The 25,139-nt window shown below is 38.0% G+C and overlaps 2 protein-coding genes and 1 pseudogene across 3 annotated transcripts; 1 reads left to right on the top strand and 2 right to left on the bottom strand.

Moving 5' to 3' along the window:
- Positions 1-500: 500 nt before the first annotated feature.
- On the bottom strand, positions 501-5,037 carry LOC134391189 (poly(rC)-binding protein 2-like; annotated as a pseudogene).
- Positions 5,038-6,786: 1,749 nt separating this feature from the next.
- On the bottom strand, positions 6,787-14,199 carry CLDND1 (claudin domain containing 1). 2 transcript variants are annotated; one of them, XM_063101078.1, is made up of 5 exons: positions 14,056-14,199; positions 12,314-12,623; positions 9,927-10,037; positions 8,362-8,499; positions 6,788-8,192 (listed from the first exon to the last, which is right to left on the bottom strand). In XM_063101078.1, exons 2-5 carry the CDS (start codon positions 12,603-12,605, stop codon positions 7,972-7,974), a joined length of 762 nt encoding a protein of 253 aa, XP_062957148.1. In that variant the 5' UTR covers positions 12,606-12,623; positions 14,056-14,199; the 3' UTR covers positions 6,788-7,971. The 2 variants fall into 2 exon arrangements, with proteins under 2 accessions (XP_062957155.1, XP_062957148.1); XM_063101085.1 differs by lacking the exon at positions 8,362-8,499 and having other exon boundaries at positions 6,787-8,192.
- Positions 14,200-21,650: 7,451 nt separating this feature from the next.
- GPR15 (G protein-coupled receptor 15) lies at positions 21,651-22,733 on the top strand. Its single transcript, XM_063076685.1, has one exon. The coding sequence runs from the start codon at positions 21,651-21,653 to the stop codon at positions 22,731-22,733; it is 1,083 nt and encodes a 360-aa protein (XP_062932755.1).
- The last annotated feature ends 2,406 nt before the right edge of the window (positions 22,734-25,139 follow it).

Raw genomic sequence — 25,139 nt, 5'->3', positions numbered from 1 at the left:
TTTTTTTTGAAATATTTCTGACACTACAGAACTAAATAGAAATGTATTAATATTCCATTCTTACATTTCTATGACAGACAGAAAAATTCATGAGCCGAAAACAAAGAACAACAACAACAACAAAGAAGCCAGTGAGACGTTTTTAAAACTAAATATGAATCTCAGCATTAACAGCTGAACAGAGAAAGGAATTAAAACCCATTTATTAAAAAATCATGAGTGGATGATAATGTGTGCAAAAACTGAAAATTTACAAACTATTTAAAACCTAGAATCACTGTCTGTTTGGAAGCTACACAGATGGATCATGGGTGGTGGTGAAGAGCAGAAATGGATTAGGGATGAATCTGCATTGTTCTAGCTGCTCCACAGGCCTCCGAGAAAAGCCTGACATTGATTACTGTTGAATATACTAATTATCCTGATTTGAGCATCACATATTGCACGCAGATATTGATATTCAATGCTGTACCCCACAGATATGTACAACCAATTATGTTTCAATTAAAAAAAATGAAAAACATGTTGTTGAAGGGGGAAGAAAGACATTGAGCACTGGCAGCAGATCCAGTGATGGTAACCTATCAGTTAGATCCTTCCACTGAGTTCACGGTTTTGATCTGTGCCCCATACATCTGCCAGATCTCATTGATTTTGGCACCTTGATGCCAGATTATGTAGCAAATCAAATTGTTTGAAATAGTGAATCCAAGAGAAACAGTCTGAGCAGATGTATCCAAACCAGCACTGAATTGGGTGTTGCAATGCATCATGTGAAAATGAAACTGTTGTATTCCAACTGGTGCAGCTCGGTCAAATCTGGCTGTGAATGGCATACCATCCTTGTATGGTCCTCTAGAGGTGGTCCCTCCAGGTCAGGGTTGAGGCACATGGACAGGGAGATGTGGAGAAAGCTTGCACTGTCGCTGTCTGTGCTGTCCCTGTCCTATCTGCAAAGATGACCAGAGAACTGGACAGCCTGGGCTGATATGGATGATCACGCACTTCGTGGGGACTCCAACATGACCACACAGATCTGTTTGACACTCAGTAATGGATTGTGATTGCAACAGTGACTGATGGCCTGCTCAGTTCAATTGGGTAGCATATCTCCTGCCACCTGGACCTAAGCCTCTGTATTCCCTTGGTATTTCCTTGATCTTGCAACCACCTTTTCCATTAACAGAGCCACAATGACTAACAGGGACCACCGGCCTCAGGGTGACTGAGGGGTCTCCCAGCAACTATGCTATTGGAGCTGTTGATGTCCTCTTCCAGTTTGTCAGTGATCACAGCAAAGGCTTTGAAGATGGCATTGGTGGGTCCTGCCAAAATGATAATTCTCTCAGGACAATTCGCTTCTGAGATGTTATGTGCACCACTCTCCTTGTGCATCTTCTTACCTGATACTCCTTTCATTTCCACAATACTGCTAGCTTCCTTTTCATGCATAAGTAGCCAGATAGTGAGAGTGACATTTAATCCACCTTTAATTACAGCGGTGTCCCTGTTGAGCAGTGTTCTGGGGAGCTGGACTCTGAGTAGTCAAGTCATTGGTCACTGGTGGTGGTGAAAGCCAAAAACCACAGGTGCGAGGCAACAGGGAAAAGGGGAGCAGGCAGGAAGGGGTAGTCGGGAGGCCCAGGCAGAACAATAGGGGCAGGCTGGAGGATGAGGGGACCCCCTGCAGGTGGGTGGAGGAGGAAGGGTGAGTGGTGTGGAAGAGGTAGGAGAAGGAAAGGGGAAAGAGACTCCAGGGTAAGTGGAGGGCAGACAGGCAATGACGAGGGTGAAGGCTGTTCCAGCTGCTGCCTGTTAGTCTGGTGCCACTTGGCATCTTGTTAAGTGCTCATGAAAAAACCCACCATAACTCAGCAGTTGGACCTATGGTGGAGCCCCTGAAATTCACTGCCAGCCTCAGAACTTAAAATGAATCATCCAAATCAAATTGGATTCCATAGTAGCTGATTTTGGGAGCCTGTGAACAAGTCACAGGAATCCAAGTTCTTCCAGCTGCCTAAAGATAAAGATAGTGCAATGGTCTGAATGTTTGTCTCCTCCAAAACTCATGCTGAAATTTAATTACCATTGTAATAATATTAAGAGGTGGAACATTGTAGAAGTGATTAAGTCATGAGGGCTCTACCCTCATAGGTGAGATTGGTGCCATTATAAAAGGCTGACTTTGGCCCCCTTGTGATCTCTTTCGCCCTCTGCCCTTCTGCTCTTCCACCATGTGAGGAACAGTGTCCCTCCCCTCTGAAGGATGCAGCATTCAAGGCACCATCTTGGCAGCAGAGACAAGGCCCTCACAAGATACCAAACCTGCTGGTGCCTTGTTCTTGCACTTCCTAGCCTCCAGAACTGTAAGAAATAAACCTCTGTTCTTTATAAATTACCCAGTCTCAGGTATTCAGTTTTATAGCAGCACAATAGGCTCTAAGACAGACATATTTTTGATGTAGCTAATCTCGATTCACCAACTGATGATTAGCAAAATCACTGAAAGGCCAAAAGTCCCACACTAGTGCAGTCCTATTTGAGATAAAGGATAAAAAAGTAAGTTTTAAAAGCAAAAATTCTTCCACCCTGAGACACATAAACATTTAAAAAGCTCACGTAATGAAGCTCTGCCTTTTTTGAAATGAACCTTAACTGGAAACCAAAGACTCTCCCCAATTATGTAACACCAGCCCAGCTCTAATCCCTGCTAGAGGGCAGCCACAAGGTAAACCCCAACAGCTCAGCATCCCACATGCACCAGAACCTGACCACACAGTCGAGGCAAAGGCTGCCTCCTCCACATGTGCTGAATCGGCCTCCAGATAATAATAAGCCCTAACATTTACTGAGCTCTTCTGTTTCAGAATCTGTTACTCACTTACATGCCTTTTTTTTTTAATGAAACATAATTGATTATACACATTCATGGGGTATAGAGTTGAATATAAATACCTGTGTACAATAGAATCAGGTTAATTACATGTATATCTTCTTATTTAACCCTCACAATAACCGAGGCAGATACTATTTTATAGATAATGCCATCTTGCATCTTTTCTCAAGAATTTATGGCGTGTGTAGAGGCTAACATCAATCACTCATGCCTCTTTCCTTCCTGATTCTAAATTAAGAGTATGAATACAGTGAACTGATACACAGACTGAGATCATTATATTCACTTTCTTTATGGAGGCCTAATCACCTCATACTAAAGTGTCCCTGAAAGTACTGAATTAGAGAAGGTAATTTGGAACTGAAGCCGAAACAAATGAGGCTTCCTATTACCTCCTGTCAAATCTAAACTGAGGACCGGACACTAACATATCTCCAGCCAGCAGTGATGTGATAGATTAGGACCTGTCTCAAAGAATCAGTAGTCAGCAGAAGACAGTGCTAGAAAGCACAGGAGGGAAGTGGCTTCTAGAAGGCAGGCACTGTGCCAGGTCTGTTTACTACACAGTCCACTGTCTCTAAACATCTGCCTAGGAAAAAGAATCCTATTTCTGTCTCTCCTAGCTTTCAAACACAGCTGTTAACCTTAGCTTTCAAACACAGCTGCCCACTGGAATCACTTGGAAAATTTTTTTAAAAATTGAATTGACCTGACCACATCCCAAACTAACTAAATCAGATTCTCTGGGACATGAGTATTTTTTTAAAGTTCTCTGGGTAACTCTCATGCACTGCATAGGCTGAGAACCACCACTTTCTGGGTTTCACAACCCCATCCCCTTACAATGCAGCCAGTCAGAACTAGCATTTTTTGAGTGACTACTTTATCCTGAGCAATCTACATATTCCTCATCCCAACTCTATGAAGCAGATATGATGATCGTAGCATTTCACAATAATTGCTGGGAAAAGGGGGGCTTGGAAAGGCAAAGAGACAAGCCTGGGATTACAAATTTAGGATTGTCTTCCAAGCTGGATACTTAACCACTAAACACCATGCTGCTCCTGTGGATGATCCCAACAACCTCTCCAATTATATAATACATTCCTTCTTCTATAGGGAGGAGCAATTATGGGCTGGAGATATGGGAAGAGTTCATTCCAATATTCCCTTCTCAAAGAGAACATAAATTCCTTCCATGGAAGTTGAGGAGAAAGAATAAGAATTTCCAACAAGTAACTTTTGTAGAGATTTGGAAAATGTGCAGTAAGGAGTAATAAATCAACAGATGGTTAGGTTACCAAGCAGTTAAATGACAGCACAATTTTGTATAGAATCAACTTTATAGTTCTGAACAGCCATCCCTAGAATCTTGAGATTAAGAAAATTGAACAGCACGGTCTATGAAGATAAGGCTAAGGGTTGTGAAGGAAGGTGCCATGGGAGCTTATGGGAGCAAGAAAATCAAAGATGCTTGTGAACATATGATGACACCACAAGCTAACTAAAGAAAAATGAGAAGGCTAGAAGAATATGAGGGATTGAAAGGCTTTAGGACAGGTGAGGTAAAGTTCACATCCTGAGACACTAACAGTGAATAATCAGTAGATAAACGATGATGCATTACCTAGTAACTCAGATATTTTAAAAGGCAAAGACAAAACAGAATTCTATTTCACATTTCTAAACCTCTACAAAGGTAGATGGAAAGTAATATAAAGTGGACCTTGCAAACTTTTACATGTTTGCTGAAAGTATATAAATGTTTATAAGTCAAATAATCTATTAATTTTGCTAATAATAAAAACTCTGGCACTAAAGAGAATTTAATAACTCTTTGGTAACTTCTATAGGGCAAATAATAATTTTCAGGTTTTTTTGCAATTTAGGATTTCCACATAATGAATTGACAGATATCTATAATTTGACCCTAGGGAAAAATGCATCTCATTACAATGGAGTATCAGAACACCTGATGAGCAATAGAAAGAGACATATACATAGATGTAGTTCCTTGTTTTATTACTTTCTTTTCAATGTATGAATCATTATTCCCTTATGAGAAGAGAAAAGGAGGATAAGACTCCACCCATCTGTGCCAGGATAGAGCTGCTCTGAGCTTACGAAATAACAATCTGCATCTTCAGAGCAGCACCTATTAGCTGCTGTTAGCTGCTAAGAAACTCTGTGAAGTGTTGCAATCAGCAAAAATCAGGTTAACTCAACAGGTTGTTTTCATTTTGGGTTAAAGCTTATATGAGGGCTAAGTACTAAAAGGCCTATGTATTTTAGTCAACTGAACATGACTGGACCTATAAGTTTTGACAGTGCTAGTCTGCAATTTGGTGATGTTTCTGGAATGGAAAAACAATCAAATTGTAAACGGATTTGTTGTATGGACATCTCATTCTTCTTGTGACTAAGTGACTCTAATCCTCCCCCCAATAATACACACACCCAATACTTAGAGCAGATAAAATTTTAACACATTATCATCAGATTGTTAAATTGAGACCCTAGTGCATAATGATATAGTTAGTAGGAACACTTAAGTGTTATCTGAACAAATGAATTCTTCTAGAATTATTCTGCCTGTTTTACTGTACCATCTCGTTTTTATGTTTACCTTTAACATTTTTAAAATGAGTCTTTACCTAAAAAGCACATAGAAGATACTCATCCACAACATTTAGTTAATTAGAAACCATAAAGTCTTAAAACACATTTCTTAAGGTGCCATAAAAGTCATGTTCTGAAAAATCTGAAAATTAAATTTTTTACTTTGGGGGTTGCTTTCAAAGATTAAATGGAAAGAGATTAATAGGATTTATCTTGCCAGTGATTTTATGTATTAGGTTGATCAAAATGGTCTGATATCATCAATTTCATGGTTTAACCTGATTAGAATGAGACAGGTAAAAAAAAAAACACCTGTAATTTTCACATTAAATGAAACAATATAGCTCTATATATTCCAAAGAAAAAAGTCTTTGCAGAGGATGACCTCAGCTACTATGCAACATGCTAAAAATACCAACTGTAACACATACTCAGCACCAGGGGTTATGGTGCTAGCTTTCCATACTTACAAATACTGTTGATGAGGCTGTAACTCAAAAGTGCAATTCTGACTCAGTTTCCACACTGCACTTTAAAGACTGGCATAAATTAAGTCACAGGTAATTCTGGGGGTAATAAGAGGCAGGGGCAGTTTAAAATAACTTCCTAATACAAAAATGTCATGCTGACAATAATTTTTAAATCCCATTCCCAAAAGTGTGTTGTGCTTGTTCACTTAGCTTCTCTCCTGTCCACCTTCCACAGCAGGTGATGAAGAGCAATGAAGTTTCAAGAGTTAAGAGTAGGTAATATGCTTGTATTGAAACAACACACTGGACTCCACAAACATGTACAATTAAATTTTAAAATAAAAAAATTAAATTAAAAAAAAATAGGTAGAAACCTTAGTAACCAGTCATTTCACAGGCAATAACTGGCTACAGAGTAATGCTGACTTTGTTGTAGGTCAGAAGCTGACTTGATTATTTCTTTAATATAAGACACAGACATCCATGGCCACTAAATGACTTTATAGTAAACTAGTCACATTAGGTATGACGTGGAGAACACAAAACTAGTTTGAAAACATGTTTCAAAAAAGATAAAGATTCTCTTATTTTCTAATAAGAGAAAGGGGTTCCCACACTTTCTGGAAGATAAAAGAGACCCAAACACAGGACACATAGACCTGTAGAGCAACAATGCATTTTCCACAGAGAATCACAGAGATTCCCATTCTGAATCCTCTAGTTTTTTGTCCTAGGTATTGATATTTAAATTAATTGAGACACTACACAATTCTTTGAGTCTCTTCTCATTTTTATTTTTTAAAAAAGACAGACTTAGGATATGGTAAGAAATTACTGTTACATTTTTTTAAAATCTGTCAATTGCTACAGTAATGGAATAAATAAATAAGATTTTTTAAAGCTCAATGTTTAAAGACATATTTATAAAAAAAATGACTGAATTAGAAGACATTAAATAATGTTGTTGATACACACCTGCAAGGGATTTAGGCAAGGAAAGGCACATCATTTCACCACAAGAAATAAAGACCATAGTTGGAGATTAATGGACAGCCAAAGCTTTAGATCTTGTGGTGGTTTTCCCAGCTCTGGAGGGTTATGATGGTGAAACCTTCTTTATAGTATTTAGGTGGAATAAAGAGATAGCAATTGGGGAATTTTACTCTGTAACCCTAATGTAATATTAAAAAGAAAGCACTATTTTAATAAGCCTGGTGTGTAAAGAGGGAAAGAGAGCAAACCCAAAATGATTTGGTGGTACTGAAAATCCTATTGAGTTTAAAAAAAAAAAAAAGGAAAATAAAATAAGATTAACCCTCTTGTCTGGTTGAACTGGAATTCCTGCAGTTACAACGTTAAAATTTCAAGTAAACACTACTTTTCACTGTTTTTCTTGTAGACAGACACAGTGTAGATATAAAGAGCTGCCATATTTCACCTCAGCTGAAGCTATGTGCCAATGTTTAAGGAAAAGGATCTTAGATAATATCCCAATTTATAGAGGTTAAATCTTTGAAAATAGCATTAATACTGCTAGCTGACTGGCTACCTACAACAGCAAAGTGAACATGGAGTTTTGACAATGATAACAGGTTTCCCAAAAGAAACTAAATAGTTTCTAGTTGAACAGATACAGTTACTTTACTTTTACTGAAAAGTTTAACAGACACTAGTGGAACTTGTTTTGGGTCAATTTCCTCCTGCCAATTTTCTTTCAAAATTTGTGCCAACTCTCTATCCTTTTCTATCTAGACTCTGAATCTAGATTAGAAAGATATAATCACTCAGAGTAAACCACATCAATTTTAGTGGTATTAAGTGTGGATTTAGTGGTATGAGTGTATAAATAAAATGGATTTTCAAAATAAAATGGTATCTCCACAAAAAAAAAAATTAAAAATTGAAAGCAAACGGGAGGGAAGCAAGTGAAAATATTAATATTAAAAAGTCATAAAAATGGCAATTGTAAAGCAGGCAGCTTCCTGCTCATGCCACACGATATGCCTTCATTAAGGTGTACTCTTTCCGGTTGGTGTGAGCAGCCCAAATGAAGAGCGCAGAAGCCATGAACTGCAGGGGAGCTGAGACGCAAGCCAGGCAGAAGGACCATCCAAATTCACCGGACACATTCTCAGGCAGCTCTAGTTTCTGGTGGAGTAGTTCAATTCCAGCAACATAACAACTTACTGAACCCAGTGTACACAGACCTTGGGGGGAAATTTAGAAAACAAAACAAAACATGTCTAGGTAAGAGCACAGTAAAGAGCTTTTCAGGCAACATGACAGGGAAGTAATCTGTGAATGTTTAAGAATTAACTCTTTGATCCCCAAGGAAACAGGAAGAAGCTAAAAGGTAAGGATAATGATAAGACCCACCTGCAAGGAGATGGAGAACGCCCGTGGCAATGGTGGGATACAAGCTTCGGCAGATACAAGCACAAAGTCCAATCAAAGCCCCAAAGCACATCAAACCTAGACTAACAAAAGGTAAAAGGAACTGGCAACGCCAAAGATCTGATTTTTAAAAAGAGAGAGAATAGAAATGTTACCGTGATTTCAGGCCATTTTCCACAATGGCAATTTCTTTCATTTTCTAATTAGGTCTTTTTGCAAAAAGAGAGAGATAAGTATTTTAATATTGACGCCTCTTTTCTAAAACACATCGTTCAAAAAGATGCTAAATTTGTTCTGATAAAAGTAAAAGGATAATAACAGGTAACAATTACTGTAGTCTTATTATGTGCCATGCAATGTTTGTTCTCTGTGTTTATCCTCCCAACAACCCTAGAAAGTAGGTACTACTATTATGTCCATCTTACAATTGACGAAACTGAGGCAAGAGGCATAAATAACTTGTACAAAGAGGCATAGTAAGTGGTACAGCCAGGATTTGAAGAGAAAAAGTCTGGCTCTACATACAAACAATATCCTTACAGGATCTAAAGTCCTTACAGGATTTAAAGGTAGTAATAATAAGTAAATGAATGGTGATTATAAATGACCTGTCTTGCAGGGCTGTTAAAAGAATATACATAAAGAACAAAGCAGAGAATCTGGAATATACCAGGCAGTTTTAGTTATCATAAATTCCCTCACCAACATGGGAAGAACACTGACGACCTTACAAAGCATCCCATTCCATTTCTAGATAATTATTAGCAATGTATTAAAATCAATCTTAACCAAATTCTACCTTTTGGTACTGGTTTTACCTTCTGGAACTTCATGAATCTTTTTTCTAACTTCCCTTCAAAGACTGCTAGTAATAAATTTTTCCTATGCATTCTCATTGCAAATCTAACACCTTCAGTTTATTCAATGTTTCCCTCATAACATGGTCGTTCTTGCAGGCAGGCTCCAGTAGATGTCTGTATCTCTGAAAACTGAGGCTCAAATCTGAAGGCAATATTTCACAGGCAGCCTGACCATCAAGGAATAGAATGTTCCTAATAAATACTTTTCTTTCTTTCCTTCTTTTGACATCTAAACTTTTGTTACTACCACTTAAGATTGGATTAACTTTTTTGGCAGGCCTGAAACTCAGTGACTCACTTTAGAACACGAAGTCAACTTTTCTCACATATGCCTATCCAAACTCAGGCACTGGAAGTGTTTAACTCAAATACAGGAATTTATTACTTATCCCTACTAAATTTCCTCTTAACTAAATGGGCCCGTTAGTAACATCTTTTGGAGGTCTAGAGTCCATCATCCAATGTATTAGCTGCCTCCCTCAACTTCAAATCACTTAAAACTTGATAAGTACTTATCTACCCTCCAAAATAAGTTATCGATAGAACAGTTTGTTAAAATAACTGTTAGAGATCTTATTTCAAGTTGACACTATCTTCTAACTCACCTTCTTCCAAAAACAGAGTTCAACAAAACACAAAATTATTTCCTTTTTTCCCCCAATTGTACTGCTGAGATCAAATACTCACAGGTCCGAAGTAGATCAATTCCACTATTGTGGTTTCCGGGATCAACAAATTTCTCCATGAACTGCTCATTTAGTGTGAAACTCATGCATTTTGTGACCACATCAAATGACTCTGGAACAAGAACAATGATTGCTTGTTGTTTTAATTATAAACATTTAACAATAATCTTTCAGTAATTATTCTCTGAGGTAAAAATTGATGTAGAAAGATGTTCCCAGAGGTCAGCAACTTCTTTGGGAGAGAGAGGGAGTTGGGTATGCTGTCAAACTCTGGGGTCGGGAGTGGGCAAATTATGCAGGACTGTCTAGGCATGGCGAGGACTTCAGTTTTTACTCTGAGTATAGTGGAGAGCCATTGGAGGGCTTTAGCCAGTGGGGAGACATCATCTGGTCATCCTAGCTGATGTGAAAACAGACAGACATCAGGCAAGAGTGGAAGCTGGGAGACTGGTTAGGAAGCTACTGCAGTAATTCAGGTGAGAAATGATTGTGACTCAGACCAGGGTGGTAGCACTTCGCAGCAGCTGGATTCTGGATGTATTTCAAATGAAGAACCTCTCGGATTTCATGATGCAGTGTATATGAACCCGAATAACTCTAAAGTTTCTGGTCTGAGTAACTGGAAGGGTAGAACTGCCATTCCCTGAGAAGGGGACAATGGCTTGTAGAGCAAGTTTGGGGTAGATCAAAGTTCCTATTTGAGTCTTTATCCTCTTTCTCTTCTTCCTAGTTTTCTTACATTTCTATTCTGTTTTACTGCTCCTTTTATTTTTTCTCCCCCCGGCAATGTCTTCAGCCACTGGGCATCAGTGGGACCTGTGTGGCCTGTCAACATTGCTGCAGTTCATAATCAACTCTCAACTGAATTATTGCACTAGCCTCTTAACCAGTCTCCTAGTTTCCACTCTTGCTTGCTACCAATCTGTTCTCAAATCAGCCAGCGTGACCAGATCATGTCTCTTCACTGCTCAAAGCCCCGCAATGATACTCCACTGTACTCAGAGTAAAAACCAAAGTCCTCACCATGCCTAGAGAAGTCCTCACTATAACTAGACAGTATTCCCAACCACAGAGTTTGACGGCATACCCAACTCCCCACTGTATTCATCCATTCCAGTCCAGTGGCTTCCTTGCTGGTCCTTGAATATTTCAGGCATATTCCTACCATAGAACCTTGGCCATAGCTGTTCCTTCCAACCTAAATAATATCCCTCCCAAACCCAAATAGCTCATATGGCCAACTCCTTCATCTAGTGTTTATCTACATCAAGTCTTTACTCACGTGGTGTCTTCTCAATGAGGCCTTTCCTGACTATCCCCTTGAAAATCGTAACCCATGCCCACCAATATTCCCCTTCCCACATATTACCAAGTCCCCTTTATTTTGCTCTATTTTTCCACAGCATGTGTCATCTTCTAACATTCTGTATAATTATTTTATACTGTTTGTACTTGCTTTTTATACTTTATACTGCTATACTTATTCTGTTTATTGCCTGTCACCTTTTATTAGAATGCTAGTTCCCCAGGAGTAAGGATTTTTATCTGTTTTCTTTCCTGATGTTTTCTAAGCTATGAGGCCCTGGAACATGGAGGCATGCAATAAATATTTGTTGATATATGGTAAGTCAAGTTTGTTCTGCTATGATTTGAATATAATGCTTCCCCACTAAGAGGCCAACAGAAGTAGTTATAAATGAAAATGAACTGTAAAGTTCTTCCTTACACAGAGCTCTAAAACTTCTAATTTAATAACTGGAAATTAAAATCTTTACGTGTTAAATAAGAATGCTTGCAAAAAACCTGAAAAACAACTTAACTTGTTTACTTCTGTAATACAAATGTATTAACCTACAGACTCTATATCAAAATTGTTGTAAAATAATCTCAAATAGACACAGACTTAAATGTAGAGTTGGTCGAATTACATCCTGTAAGATATAAGGGACAAATGATAGATATCTACTATAATACATCTGACCCATAAAAGGACAATCAATTACATTTATTGACTTGATTTTAGATACTAGTCCTTTTATTAGTTACCAGATATTTAAAGTCTTCCAATGTACTTTTCCAATTATTTCCTCATGGCATGTGTGAGATTAATAAAAAAGTATTTTCATGAGTGAGTAAATAAGTACAAACACTTTCAAGGGCTTTCCCAAAACAAGGACAGTTATTCATTCAACCAATATTAATGAGCATCATGGCAAGCCATAGAAGTTGGGGAGAGAAGGTGATAGGAAGAGAAGAGACATATAAGATTTATTTCTTTGGGGAGGGAGAGAACCCACAAACCTGCTTACACATAACAGGGCAATCATCAGGCCACATTGTCTATTACTGAGTAGGTAAAGGAGAGAGAAGTTAAAACAAGAGGAATACCTGTCCTTTCTGGTGGGCTATACCAATGTGTGTTTTTGGGTATGGTGATACACCGTCTCCACAATCCTACTGTCCCATTATATCGGAAAAGTGCATCATTGTAAGTCTTTTCATCTGCCTCTTCACTAATGAAGTCTTCCCACATGCTTTTGTTTAAATCGCTGGCATTTTCTTGAACTGGACTTCGATATTCATACCAGAAGTCTGTGCCAATTGAGGCAGCCATGTAGATGGTGGAAATTAGGCTAAGCACACAAGCAATTACAAATGCTGTAGCAAAACGGTTATCCATTCTGGCATTCAGACTGCTCTGTTTAAAAGTTGAAGAAAGAAGAAGAGTTAGACTTCAAGAACAAATAAGAAAGATTATTTTGAAAGGAATTATCTCAAAATCACCCTTTACGCTATTCCCAATCCCTTGGTTTCTAAAAGTAATATAGAATCATTAAGAAATTTAAAAAAAAGAAAAAGCTAGCATGTTCTTAATTAAATTTAAAATGAAACTTATTCTCACGAAAGTACTTATTGAATGCTCACATACCCAGGATGCTACGGAGACAGAGGTCTTGTTCTCTAGTCTATCACCTGCATACTAAAACAGACAACACTGAAATGGACAGACACATTACAGATACAAACAACAGACGTGCCACGATCAGCAGTGTACAGTGCACACATTTTTAATTACAGACTGAATTTTTACACGAGCTGCAGAGCATTAAGTTTGAGTGTGTGAAAAAGGCATAGGAAAAAGAAAGCAGTGGAAATCGGCTCTTCCCAGTTTCCTCTGAAGAGGGAAGCCTCCTAAAACAAGAATAAGAGTCAGGAGCTATATGGAAGACAGAGCTGAAGATGTTTCATAACCCCGAGGGAAAGGTTGCTCTAGGCATATGGAACAGCAAAGAGAACAACATATAATACTGCTAGATATCAATCTCCCCCTAATCCATTAAAGCTAAGACAAGCTTCTTTACACTATCAAGGTCTTCACTCCTATCTCCTCCCCCCATTCCTCACACTTCTGAACCTCCTCTACTGCAACTTTGCTCTCCCCTAAATCCTAAAATGCAATATAGGTCCACAAAAACTAAATGATCCCTACTGAGCCAGATAGAAGACTCCCAAATTAGGCAAAATATGAACATTCCCAAGGCGTGGACAGGACTCAATGGCAGTAGTAAATGGCCGCAGTAAAATGACTCAAGGCGGATCACGCTGAGTCAAACACTGCAAGTACAGTATCCACTGTGACTGTACCAAACACCTTACAAAGGTGCATGAAAACAGGCTCGCAAACTGGGTGAGTTTGGAATATGGGAAGTGACTCAGGGAAGATCACAGCAATTACAATAATTAACGATAACTCAAGAAGCAGGTTTGTATTTAGATTTTTTAAAAAACCTTTCATCCTGGTGCTTTTAAATGACCTTAAAAGGTCCCGGCACAGGAATAGGCGGCTCGCCCAAGGCGGACGGCTGGCGCGGTCCCCTCGCGGGCCGCACGAAGGGGCCGAAGGAGGCCAAGGTAAGCAGGGGCTGGGGCGGGGCAGCCCTGCGCGGCCTCAGGTACTCGATCAGGCCCCTCCCCAGACCGCTCGCCCCCGGGAACACCCCCGTCCCAACCCGCCGCTCAGAACCCGCCCAGCCCCGGCCGCGCACGGGAGGGGGGCCCCTGCTGAAACCGCCGGGAGCGCCGAAGGGCGATGCGACCCCCGCCCGGCAAGGCCGGACCCGCTCACTCACCGCCCATCCTCTTGCTCGGCCGGCTTCACCCTCCAGCTCAGACCACAGCACCCTACTCTCCCCGCGCCTCCTCTGACGCACTTCCCTGTAGAGCCCGCCTTCTCCATCACACCCGCACCGCCGCCTCCGCCTCCAGCCCGGGCCGGGCCGCGGCCCGGGACCGAGAGGGCTTGTGGGAGTTGTAGGAGGGACGGAGGGAAAGCTGCCGGAGGCGGCGGTGGACATTCCTGACGCCGCGCAGCGCATTGTGGGGGATGTAGTTCGCTGCCGAGGGCAAGTCGGTGCGCAGAAGGGACGTTTGGAGTGATGGAGTCATATTTTAGAAAGAGACGAAGGACTAACGAGTTGGTGATTGTGACCTATATAACTTTCAGTTCTGTGCTCTCCCTATCTCACAACCCTACCTGTAAATATAAGTACAGTATAAATGAACAGCAATGGGGTTATACTTTTGAAATATTAACCCATTTTTTCCACTCTCCTACAACCTAAATACCATTGGAACAAGATATTCTTTCTGGTTTTATTGCTTAAGTTTGGCTAAGAAGGATGTGTCCTAGCAGACAATATTCACCTAGAATGTAATAACATTATTTGGGTTTCTATCCAATTTATGTTTATAGCTGCCTTCTTTTTGTGAAAAGTAATATTAGTTTTCTATTGTAGTAATGTAAAGTTTCTTTTTAAAATAAATTTCAGTTAATTTTTTAAATACTAAGTTATAATATTGAGGACACTAGGCATATCAAAAAATGTGAATAAAAAATTGTGACTATAGTATGAAAAAGACAAGTTTGGGGAACATTGCCTTAAACAGATAAGGTCATGGACAGCATCAAAGATTGCAAATGACTGTATGGCGCAGAGGCAACTGAATGGTTCTAAGCCCTCAAATATTGCACAGAAATTCACAAACAGGAAGCAGGGACATCTTAGCAATAACATGTGGACCAACCCATGAACATGGCCTGGGACCAGCGAATGATGGGTTTCTCAACAGATACCCACAGAGACAGGTGACTCAAGGAAAAGAGGGGCTCTTGAACCCCCCAACCCCCTAATGCCTTGACATTTAGCCACTGCACAGGGGTAAAGGTAGGAACCCCAAGTTGATATAAAATTTCTACCACCCTGAAAGATTGAAGGCATGATACCTGTTTTTCTATGTATAGTTGTATTTCTTTTATCTGAGTTGGTGAACTGATATTCATATCCAATACATAAATAAGATAATAGCAAAATATAATATTTAAATATGACTCTGGGTTTTCATGTATAGCATCTAATCAAAGGAGAATTTTGTCAGAGGCACCAATAAAGAAAGTGTTGGAGGTGCACAGGCAAATTGCCAATACACAATAAGACTCATGAAAGCATTTATGCACCAGAAAATGTCTTTATCATCAGCCTTAATTAGAAATCACCTACTTTGCAATCTACTGCTGCACTGAGATCACATGGTCAATAAACCCAGGTAAAAGGGACATTTGAAGAAGAGAGAAGAAACAACCTTGAATTACAGATAGAGGAACTGAGAACCAGAGAGAGTAACTGACTTGGGAAACTTAAATAGTGGAGTGAATATACTAGTTTTGTAACTTTGGACAATTTACTTAACCTTCTTTAAGTCTCAGTTGTCCTTTTCTAAAATATGGATGTTGATAGTAGCGTCTGCCCCACATGATAAATACCCAGCACAGGACCGGGGGCTTAGTAAAGAATCATTAAATTATTATTTGTTGAATGCCTATCATGTTTGAGTGAGGTCAGTACAGCTTTTTAAAGCTCCCTGATTCCCCCTAGAGGCTAGAAATAAGTCATTTATACAGGTAGGTATCCCCGCTCACTTACTGGGTTTACAGTCCTCTGGACTAATGGTCAAATGACTAGGAAAGACCTGCTAGGACCAGCATTTCTGGCTGCTTGTTCAGCCCTGCTCTGGAGATTTCTAGGCCTGGATTCACCTCATACACAAGTTGTCATGACTCAGGAGGTGGGTGTTTCTGGGGAGATCTGCAAAGGAGGATGATATTTTCACCCTTCAAGTCTACAGAATGCCTAGAAAACACTCAGGACACATTTTATGCACCAACTTAGTGTCAACCCAGAAGTGCTTGTGTGTTTGAGGTTTTGATCATCGTCAGCACAGAAGACCTGAACTGCCTCATCACACCCAGTTCCACCAACCACACAACAATATTTTTTATTTATCTCTGCATCTTTGGTGTTTTCTGATTTCTACTTATGCTTGCTTGTTGTATGATTGGGTAAAACAAATGCTTAATTAATTAATGGCTCTAAATTTCTGCTTCTGTTTCTTTCTTCACATGAGAATTCCCTTCAATACAAAATTCCCTAATATACTTAAATATGACTTTATTTTTTAATCACATATTGTTAGGAACTAAAAATTATGTTAAGCCAAGATATAGCTACATTATGTTTTTCTCCTTTAGTTTCATCCTGGTTGTTTTCCTTATGAACTTTAGAATTCAGGAAGAAAGAAAACAGAAATATGTGTGAGCTCTGGGTTCCAACCAAAAACCATCCTCAAAACAATGTATCAATCTTTGAATTCCCTTGGACCCATTCACTACAGAACAATGGCAAAAATCAATCAAGGACATGGCAAATAGAAAAACGCATCTAAAATAGTTCCTTTCTCTAAGCAATTCCTGTCAAGTGCAACTGAGAGTAACAAACTATAGTTGTTTGGATGTCCATGCTCCTGAAGGATAGTGAATGGACCATATGTAGATGAGAATTTTAAATTTAAATTGTCCTATACTTTGAAATCATCACTATAGGTCTTTAGTAAATGACCCCTGTCTGGGCCCCAGTGTCCTTATTAGTAAAATGGTTGTGCTGATGATCTCTAATACCATGTGAAACTCTAAATTTTATGATTAGTAATTCTACTGGAAGAAGAATAATGTAAACTACAAAATATGGTTGTCAGCTACACAGCATTAGCATTTCATTGGAAAATTTGCATATTCTAAACCCCCAGCCTGGGCAATGTTCAAGAAGCAGAGATAGTTGGAAAATGCCAGTGGAAAAAGGAAAAGGAAAAGGAGGAGAGTTATGTGCATCCTCACTAGAAAAGACACAGCAACACCGCCCTAGTTGTCCCAAAGATGAACAGTCATCATGGGGAAGGTAGAAATTATGAAAGGAAACATTTTCTTGATTTTGTCTAATTGTCTAATAATTCTAATTATTAGTATTGAGCTGTAGGTATGAAATTTTGGGCTCCAAAACAAAATCTTTTCAAAAGGTAATCTTTATTGGAGATAAGAAAACAATATGATCAATTAATTTGAGTGGCTCTATTCTTGCAAATCTTTAGCCTGCCTTTGAAGAAGAAGCTGCAAGCCACAGTTAAAGCCATGTAATAGATAATAATGGATTCACTTAAGCAGATGTCTCAGTGGACAAAACCTTACTCTGTCCCCATCTTCAACATCTGATCCAGCTATAGAACATATATCAGGGATTGGAACATGGAATAGTTAGGGCCCAATAATCTAAGTTAATTTCTAAAATTTTGTGAGATACAGGCTAAAGGACTTCCACAAATTTCAAATTTTGAGGTCATTTTTAAACTTAAAAAAAAAAAAAGCCAAAATAACAACAAAGCGTAACGTATAATGTTGGTTAGTTTATGTAAATTAGAACAGTAATTCTAAACAGGTGTGTAAGAATCACCTTCGGTTCTTATTAAATATAGAGACCTAGACTTCTTCCCCAACCATCCTGATTTAGTAAATCTAGGAGAAGATTTGGAAATCTACAGTTTAGTAGGTGTCACAGGTGACTCTACTGTGGGCAACGTGGTCTGGCATCCACCAGTTCAAAACAATGGCTTTGAGAGTCCAAAAAGGACTTTAGTTGGGTAATTGCTATATGCTAGAGGACAGTGGATGGAAGGAGTCTACTTTTAAGTTGCTCATGATCAGCTCAGGGTGTCAGATACCAAGACCACTAAACCACGAAAAATGATTTTATCTACTTTTAACTTATAAAATACTTATTACCTTAGGTACCATAAAAGTGGAATGAGTATTTTAAGGTGGAAGCAGTTATTTCTGCCAGGGATGGGAGAGGAAAGTTTAGCATTTTTTTTCCTGGGAAAAATTCTTAAGAGGTGGCACATATGATGTAATTGACATTTACATCTTTTTTTTTGTCATCACCCTGTCTATACTGCCTTTTCACATGCTTATGGAACCCCCATGTTGCTTTTGAGTTTTGATCTATGTGTATGTGATTATTTTATTTTATCTTCGTGGTAATTTCAAAGAGCATTCAAGGTCCTAAAAATGCCTGTTGCAACCAGCTTATTTAGAACTATGGCGTCCTCTACTTAGCTAGCTTTTATTGTGGGTTCTGTCTTATACTAGCATTGTGCTCTGAGTTATTAAAAGCCTGGTATGGTATTTATGACTTTTTTGGTTAAAACAATTTGTTTTATAAATTGGATCCCAAGATGCTGTTGATCCAAGATAAGAATTCTCATATAGCAGCATTTTAGCACTAAATATCATACTTCAAAGTGGCAAAACACTTTATCTACATATGATCTATATATGATACTTTATCTATCTATACATGATAAAGAGAAACACTTTATGTACAACTGCTTCAGTAGTTTGCTGAGGGTGTCAGATTTATTTGAGATAGTTTACATCAGCAGGCCGGCAACTTTTGAGACTTGAAAGAAAACTTAAGGACTACAGAATGAGTCTACAGGCAAATGTGTTCCTCTACAGTGTAAACGTGAACTCTTTTCCTTTTTTTTTTTTTTTTTTTGTGGCTGGTCTGGATGGGGATCCAAACCCATGATGTAGGTATTGCATGGCTGTGCTCTAACCAACTGGGCTAACTAGCCAGCCCAAAATGTGTTTGGGCCCATTTAGGTGTTTTGGCACTTTTATCAAATCAATTGACCATAAGTGCATGCAGCTATTTTTGGACTCTATTCTGTTTCATTGATCTATAAGTCTAACCTTATGGCAATGACACAGATTTTCTTTTTTCTTTTTCTTTTCTTTCTTTTTTTTTTTTTTTTTTTGACACAGATTTTCTTACTGTAGCTTTATGGTATGTCTTTTCTTTTCTTTCTCTTTTTTTTAAAGCAGCTGGCCAATATTGGGATTTTCCATTTTACAGTACTTTTATGTTCTATGCTACTTATCAGAATCACACATAGTAGCTACGAAAACCAGAAAGTTGGTGGAAGGAACAGGTTTCGGTGATACAGGTTACACCTGGTTTTAATTTGTCAGATGTTACAAGAGCAGCCTTATAAGACTAAACTTGATTTCTACTCTAAACCAATAGGGAATTATTGCTGATTTATTTTAGCAAAGAATGTTTCATACTCTTGATTTCCATTCCAGTGTCTGTGCTTAATAAAATAAAGTGTCATGTATTTTAAAAAACAAAAACAAAAACAAAAAAATACAAATCCTTGTATGTTTAATTCTTGAGACATATTTAAGGATTAAAAACAAACAAAAAAAAGTTCAGGCCCAGAATCAACCTTATTTTCTCAAATGCCTAAAGAACTTCTGGTTGCAGAGTACAAAATTCTACTATTACAATTAAAGTACAATTATAAGTAAAGTATATATATGATTGGTTTTTTAACACACACACACACACACAGATGAAGTGTTTAAATACTCTATGTTACCCTATTAATCCTTTAAAGTAAATGTTGCCCTACTTCAAACTATTTGACAAAATGAATAATTTTATTAAATAATTAAGGCTTACTCAGTGGGAAAGATTTCTGTCCCAGAAATGTCAAAGCTGCTAATTAGTTTCTCTGATCTGCAGTCTATATTTAGTGAAGGTTATGTCCTCCATTAAATTAAATGAATAGCACAGACCATCCGAGACCCAGGAGGTGGCAGACCCAGGCCCATAAATCAGCTCCCAAGTGACTTCCTGGGGCTGCCCAGGTCAGGAGATTGCTCCTCCTTCCCTGTCCTTGACTCACTTGCCTGAGACTGAGGTGACATTAGACCACAGGAGGAGAAGAGAAAAGGAGGGAGTACAAGAGGCAGGATCAAAATTTTCAATATACTAATTACTGAAGAAATAAAAATTTGGCAGAAAGGACTTCAAATGTTTAACAATTGCATTTTCATCTACAGGCATACATTTTTCTATGCAATGATAATATCAACCTGAAACTGGAATTTTAGAGATTAAATGAGATGCAGAGAAGGAGAGAAGGAGAGAGGGGAGTACAAGAGAGCCTTGAGCTTCTTTGGCCAGTAAAGACTTGAAATCAATGAAGTCAGTTTCAAATGTTGTTATATTTTACTATGGTCTTCATAATATAAAAGGAAACATATGAGAGAAAAATATGATAGAATCCTTTCTGTTTTAGCCTGTTTCTCAAGTGTTTTGATTGTGCCAAAAATGGAAGCGCCATTACGACATCACTTAATATAGGTACATATGTTGCCAGGTCAATGATTCCAACAATGAAGTTTGATGATTTGTGGAGGTACTTAACAAAAAGACATGGCTCAAAAACTAAAAATTCACCCCGACAAATGTGTGGCATAATGAAGGGAAGATTAGAAGTGATCTAGAGGCTGACGAAAGATAATTATTTGAGGGCTAGAACGGAGAAAATCTAATCCAGTTAACTCTAGCAAAAGGGAATTTCACTGGATAAATTATAAGAGCAAACAAGAAGTAAAAATAGCAGAGTCTGTGATTTTTAAACCTGTGTTTAAAAGCTACATAAATAACAACAATGCCTGCAGTTAGACTGAAATGAATTTGTCCCTGCTAAGCGTAATGGATCACAAAATAAGAAATTTCTGAATCAAATCTAATTAACGTTTCCAAAGCATCAACTGTGTGCAGGGTGCTGTGTTAGTTGCACTGGAAAATTTGAGAAAATAAAATCACAAGATGTGGTTGCAGCCCTCAGGCGATTTTAAAAAACATATTGGTTATGTATGAAATGAAAGAGCTAAATAAATGGGAATCATCACGTTTGCCACAGTTGTAAACTGGTATAATTTGGGAAACTTTTAACTCACTGTTTATGCAATGAAAAACTAATTTTCTTCTTGTTTCAATGATGTAAAATAGAGTATCTTCCTCATCATCACTTTACAATTCTGAAAGTAAAACAGTATCTTATACGTGAAACAGGAGGCCAGATCAAAAAAATTCTGAGTCAGAAGAGTAAAGAAGGTCTATTAAAGGAGGTGAGGGGAAAAAGCCAATTAATTTCTTAATTTCTAGACTTAAAGAAACAAATCAAATATCTTGAAGAAAGAAGTCAAAAAGCACCTCAGTTTCATGGGCAAATGCAAATAAGAAAACCACAACCACAATCAACCAACACCAATCAGGGTGGTGTTCCTTGTGGGCCATTTCTGAGGACTGGTAGCAACTGCATTTTTTGATCTCTGTTCCTATGTTTGTCCAAGACCTTTAAAGAGAGGGGGAGAAAAAAGAAGCAGTTACTATACAAAGCAAGCTCTCTTGAGATTTCTCAAGTTCATACAAAAACCTCATAGGTAAGGAAATTTACCAGATTTGGCATCTGATTTTTTATGATGGACCCAGAAGCAACCTCGGTTTATTTGGACTATTACTATGCTACAAACCCAATTCCTGATGTCAAGAAGACCCACTCCCATGTTCCTTACACATCTGTCTGCCTTCCCATCTTCTACACAACTGTGTTCCTGACTGGAGTGCTGGGGAACCTTGTCCTCATGGGTGCATTGCATTTCAAACAAGGCAGCCGAAGATTGATAGACATCTTTATCAGCAACCTGGCTGCCTCTGACTTCATTTTCCTCATCACATTACCTCTCTGGGTGGATAAAGAAGCATCTTTAGGACTGTGGAGGACGGGCTCTGTCCTGTGCAAAGGCAGCTCCTACATGATCTCAGTCAACATGCACTGCAGCGTCTTCTTGCTCACTTGCATGAGTGTTGACCGCTACCTGGCCATTGTGTGGCCAGCTGTGTCCAGGAAATTCAGAAGGAGAGACTGTGCATATGGAGTCTGTGCCAGCATCTGGTTTATCTCCTGCCTGCTGGGATTGCCTACTCTTCTGTCCAGGGAGCTCATGTTGATTGATGACAAACCATACTGTGCCGAGAAGAGGGCAACTTCCACTAAACTGACATGGGGCCTGGCGATCTTGATTTTCACCTTTTTTGTTCCCTTGTTGAGCATTGTGATCTGCTACTGTTGCATCGCAAGGAAGCTATATGCCCATTACCAACAGTCAGGAAAGCATAACAAAAAGCTGAGGAAATCCATAAAGATCATCTTCATTGTTGTGGCAGCCTTTGTCTTCTCCTGGCTGCCTTTTAATACTTTCAAGCTCCTGGCCATTGTCTCTGGATTGCAGCAAGAACTCTATTTTTCCTCAGCCATTCTTCAGCTGGGCATGGAGGTGAGTGGGCCCTTGGCATTTGCCAACAGCTGTGTCAATCCTTTCATTTACTATGTCTTTGACAGCTACATCCACCGGGCTGTTGTGCGCTGCTTGTGTCCTTGCCTGAAGAACCATGACTTTGGGAGCAGCACTGAGACATCAGATAGTCACCTCACTAAGACTCTCTCCAACCTCATTCATGCAGAGAATTTTTCCAGGAGGAGGAAGAGATCTGTATCACTCTAAAAGGAATTGTGACATTTCAAGTTCTGTTGATGTGTTAAGGAGTTAGTTTTTGTCAGCAGCAAAGAAAAAAGAAAAGTGTTAATGATAGAATTCATATTGCTTCATAGATACAAGGAAGAGTTAATTTTTCAAGACAGGAATGAAAGGTCTCTGTGTTGTGGAAATTAGGCTGTTGGCTGTTTTTTTCAGTCGAGTGGCCTTATTTGACCCTTGCCAGTCAAATTCACTAGGTATAATATAATTCCCATTTGTGCTTGAACTCTTAGTTGAAGGCTCCTGCTTGAACCAGTTCCTTTTTTCATGATTGTTAATGACATTCGGGCCTTTACTCTCTCAAGAACCATCATACCTTCATCCACACCACCCTTCATGCTGGGCTCCAAATTGTACTACATTTAAAAGATTCTGCCCACTTTCATCTGGTGAGAAATGTGGTGACAATGAAGGTAACAAAAAATATAATACAATCTGCACTCTGTAACTAATTGTTCCTGAGTTACTAAGCTAGATTCTGGCCTCAGTTTTTAAAGTTTTATATGATGATTTTTCATCATCTTCTAACATTGTCTTTCATCCTATGCCCATTCACAATGGCTTTGGATGACAAAAAAGCTCATGGGAATAAGATCATCTTGTATTGTGCTTATGATTTAGGACTTACTTTATCATCTGTTCTTCTAGTATTTTACCAAATAAGTATAGGGCAAGATTTGACCATTATTTGCCTTACAAGATATATTGGTAGAAATGTATCTCATTATAATGGCGTAGTAACTACTTTTCAGTGGGGTTTTACTATGCTCTTTGTTTTCATTGCCTTTATAAACTAGGATTTGATTTTGCTTTAATTACATGTTTTTAAGTACACAGTTATCTAGTTAACAAATGAAAATGTTACTACTAATATAATTGAAGCTCATCAAATGCTTAGCTCCACCCCCATGCAGATTATCATTTTGTATTTTAATTAAAATGTTAGTGCTACACATTCCCGATGGCATCATTTGCTTGGTGTATAAAATTTCAAGTCATATATATAGGGAAATAGGATGCTCTGTATTCAGCTACAGTAAAAAATCAGGAAGGTGTTATTAGTATATAAGGAAGAGGTTGCTAGTATTGTATATACATTTTTCCAAACCCAGAGATCTTCCTGAATTCCATCACTAAATAAATATTTATTGAGTCAATTTGTACCTATATTTCTTTTGAAGGCTTTAAAGTGAAAAACATGTAATTAGTGGCAACCAGGGAGGGGTTTGCAGCAACAAACATGTTGTTGTAAACATCTTTTGATTCAAGAGAAAGTGGGCTATGTCTTTTATCCCTACTGTTAATCCAAGTAAATTACCTTTTTACTTCTAAATATTAAGTTTGAAAATCAGAAAAAGCTTAGAATCTTTTCACAGACTGGGTAATTTAATTTTATGCCGTTATTTTTTAGATTAAGAGAAATCTCAAATATTGGACATCTTCTTATATTATAACCTGTTTAGAAGTGGGAAATAGTCTTTGTTTTATAAATTGGCCGATTTGTTAATTTCTCTTAAAATATAATTTCCTTATGTAAGTATTTTTGTATATTGTCATTATTACTTTCTAACATATTAATATTAATACTGACATTCTAATAGCCTTTTTATAAATTATCATGGTTACAGAAAAAAAGAAGAAGAAGGCTTCTTGGAAAACTTCAAAACTAAATTCAAAGTAATTAAATCGATTGCTAAAAGTTAAACAAGAACAAAATACAGAAGACAGAAGACATGCATTTCTTTAAAACAAATCAACAAAAGCACTATTACTATTACTAATCATGCAAGTTACTGCCTTTGAGAAATACTACCTTTAAAAAACAGCTGAATCAATCAGCTCAGGTATTTGCTAAGGTATTAAAAATACAGTATCTGTGGGGAAATGAGGAAACTTGGGTTATTAGTTTCAGCTTCAGCCTTAATGTCGGAACATTGAGAAAGTCATTTAAATCTTTCGTATCTAAATGTAGTTGGTAATATCTATGTATATAGAATTCTCAGTATTGTAAGACTAATAAATATAAATGGAAGCTTTCTTAAAATATGGAGTAAAAAGTTACTGTATAAAGTGATTGATTTCTTATTACTAATTGTTGAATGCTGCTTAAAATTTCCAAACTAGAATATATTTAATCACTCATCTAACAAATATTGAGAATCTGTCTTCCTTCTATTTCATTCTTTTAGATTTTGCTGGTAATATTTAAAATAACACCAAATAAAAATATATTGTTGAACTTTTTAATACTTTAAATAAATATGATAATTGTATGCCTTAAGAAAGTCTTTATATATTTTAGATTTATAATAAACCAATTGTGGAAGCAAAAATAGATGTAATTTTACTGATAGAAAAAGTTTCAAAACTTGA

The sequence above is a fragment of the Cynocephalus volans genome, chromosome 1, assembly GCF_027409185.1.
Source record: "Cynocephalus volans isolate mCynVol1 chromosome 1, mCynVol1.pri, whole genome shotgun sequence".
Taxonomy (NCBI): domain Eukaryota; kingdom Metazoa; phylum Chordata; class Mammalia; order Dermoptera; family Cynocephalidae; genus Cynocephalus; species Cynocephalus volans.
This window is presented reverse-complemented; position numbering and strand designations above follow the sequence as displayed.